Source organism: Pinus tabuliformis, chromosome 7, assembly GCF_031772625.1.
Source record: "Pinus tabuliformis cultivar Carrire ecotype Pingquan chromosome 7, CPIR1, whole genome shotgun sequence".
Lineage (NCBI taxonomy): Eukaryota > Viridiplantae > Streptophyta > Pinopsida > Pinales > Pinaceae > Pinus > Pinus tabuliformis.
Window position 1 is genome coordinate 1,203,250,212 of NC_142293.1, and position 2,772 is coordinate 1,203,252,983.

Here is a 2,772-nt window from a genome sequence, read left to right on the forward strand (position 1 = left end):
GTATATGGTGACTCCTTTGACCACTCTTTGAAAAATCTTGAAATTTTTTTACAATGATGTATAGAAACAAATTTGTCCTTAAGCAACGAAAAATGTTATATGATGGTGAATGAAGGAATAGTCTTAGGGCATCACATCTCATCTAAAGGCATTGAAGTAGATCAAACCAAAATACAAATCATTGTTGAATTGCCAATTCCAACAAATCAAAAAGATGTAAGAAGTTTTCTTGGTTATGCAAGCTATTACAGGCGATTTATTGCAAATTTTAGTAAGATAGCCTTGCCTTTGTTTAAACTTCTTGCAAAGGATGTAACTTTTGATTGGAACAGTAATTGTCAAACTGCTTTTGAGAAGCTAAAAGAAAAATTATCCACTGCTCCAGTTTTGAGAGGACCTAATTGGACACTACCTTTTCATATCTTAACTGATGCATCTGACACTGCAATGAGAGATTCATTAGGTCAAAAAGAAGATGGTTCAACATATGCCATCTATTTCATTAGCAAGAATTTGACCCCTGCAGAATTTAATTACACAGTTACAGAAAAGGAAATGCTCGCAATAATACATGCAGTGAACAAATTTCGCCACTACATAACTGGATATGAGGTCCTAGTTCACACTGATCACTCTGCCATTCGATATTTAATGAAAAAACCTATTACTAATGGCAGGATCACTAGGTGGTTACTCTTATTGCGAGAATTCAATGTCACCATACTGGATAGACCTAGAAAAGAAAACCAAGTAGCAGACTACTTTTCTAGACTTCAAAATCCAGGTGAAGCTATCCAAGTTGAAGATTCATTTCCTGATAAACATTTGTTTGCAATTTCAGTTTCAACGCCATGATATGCTGATTTAGCTAACTACTTGTCCACAAGAAATGTGCCACCATCATTCAGCTCAAAGGAAAAGAAAAGGCTGATCAAACAAAGCGCAAGATACTCATGGATTAATGGTGACTTATTTTACACTGGTTATGACATGATTATTAGGAGATGCATTAGAGAGGATGAAATAATTGATGTACTAACCTCTTGCCATGATCAACCTTATTGTGGCCATTTTGCAGCAAAGAGGACAACGCACAAAATTCTTAGCCTTGGCTATTATTGGCCATCAATTTTTAAAGACACAAAGAAGTATTGTCACTAGCGCATGGGACGACCAACTACCTCTAATGAAATGCCACTCTAGTCGCAAGTGCATCTAGAGCCATTTGAAAAATGGGCTCTTGATTTTATCAAACCCATCAATCCACCATCCAAAGGTAAGAAGTACATTCTTGTATGTACCGACTATGTCACTAAATGGGTTGAAGCAAAGGAACTTGTAAGGGAAACTGAACAAATAGTAGTCAATTTCCTATTTGAAGAAATTTTTGTTAGATATGGAGTGCCTAAAGATATAGTCACAGACCAAGGGACTCAATACACATCAAGATTGGTTTAAGAAATAACAGAGAAGTACCAAATCAAGCATAGAAGAAGCACACCCTATCATCCACAGGTCAACAGCCAAGTAGAGTCTACAAACAAAACATTAGAAGGCATCATGACAAAAACAGTGGCCACAAATAGGAAGAATTGGGTGGACAAGCTCAATGAAGCACTTTGGGCATATAGGATTACTTGGAAAAATACAACAGGGTTCTCACCCTACCAGCTAGTGTATGGTAAAGAGGTCATGCTACCAATAGAATTCCAAATACATACATATAAATTGGCAGCAGATCTAGGGATGGACCTTTCAGAAGCTCAGCAAGAAAGGATCATGCAATTAAACCAGCTTGATGAAATGAGACAAGAGGTCGTGCAAAGGACAACAATGATTCAACAGCAAAGAAGACAATGGCATGACAAGATGATAAAGCAGAAGGAATTTCAAATTGGTGACTGGGCATTGCTCTTTGACTCCAAATTCAAGGATCATAAGGCTAAATTCACTACTCACTGGATGGGGCCTTATGAGATCCTTGAAATCTTCGAGAATGGATCAGTCAAAGTAACTTCAATAGACCAAGAAGGACAGACATATCTTGTCAATGGACACAGGCTCCAAATCTACCATAAGCCTGTTGACAGAGAAGATTTTATGAGAACTGTTTCACAGGAAAAGGAGGTACAGCTACTACAACAGTCAGCTGTAATATCCAAACCTTAATTTGTTTTGATTTCAGAATAAAAAAACAAATATATATATATATATATATATATATATATATATATAATAAAAAAAAACAAAAAGAAAATAATGTTTAGCTATGAAAACCAGATATGGCATAGACTAAACACGAATTCCTGTGAGAAAACCAAGAAATTGGCTTGCAAGAATTCTTAGTTTTTTAAAAATTTTGGGTACAAAAATCAGAAAAGAAAAAGTCATTTCAAATTGAATCTTAAGACCACAACATCATGACTTGAGGACAAGTCAAACCATTAGTTGGGGAGAAGGAAGCCTGAACTTGTTCATGCTTTCCTATTTTCCTACAAAGTTTATTTATATCCAGCAGAGAAAAAAGGTTTGTCTTCATTTTTAGCAAGTCTTAAGAAAAATCTTATCAGAACATATCTCAGAAGGGACCTGTATCATTCATTTTTTTCAAGGGACCTGTATCATTCATTTTCAGTAGGTACCTGTTATCATTCATTTTCAGTAGGTACCTGTTATCATTCATCTATCAGAAGGGACCTGTTATCATTTATTTTTCAGAAGGGACCTATTCTGTCAGAAGGGACCTATTATCATTTATTTTTCAGAAGGGAC

General features: G+C 35.7%; 1 protein-coding gene across 1 annotated transcript; it reads left to right on the plus strand.

Moving 5' to 3' along the window:
- The first annotated feature begins 1,560 nt into the window (after positions 1 to 1,560).
- On the plus strand, positions 1,561 to 2,169 carry LOC149251728 (uncharacterized). The gene has a single exon (XM_089453973.1). The coding sequence runs from the start codon at positions 1,561 to 1,563 to the stop codon at positions 2,167 to 2,169; it is 609 nt and encodes a 202-aa protein (XP_089310099.1).
- The last annotated feature ends 603 nt before the right edge of the window (positions 2,170 to 2,772 follow it).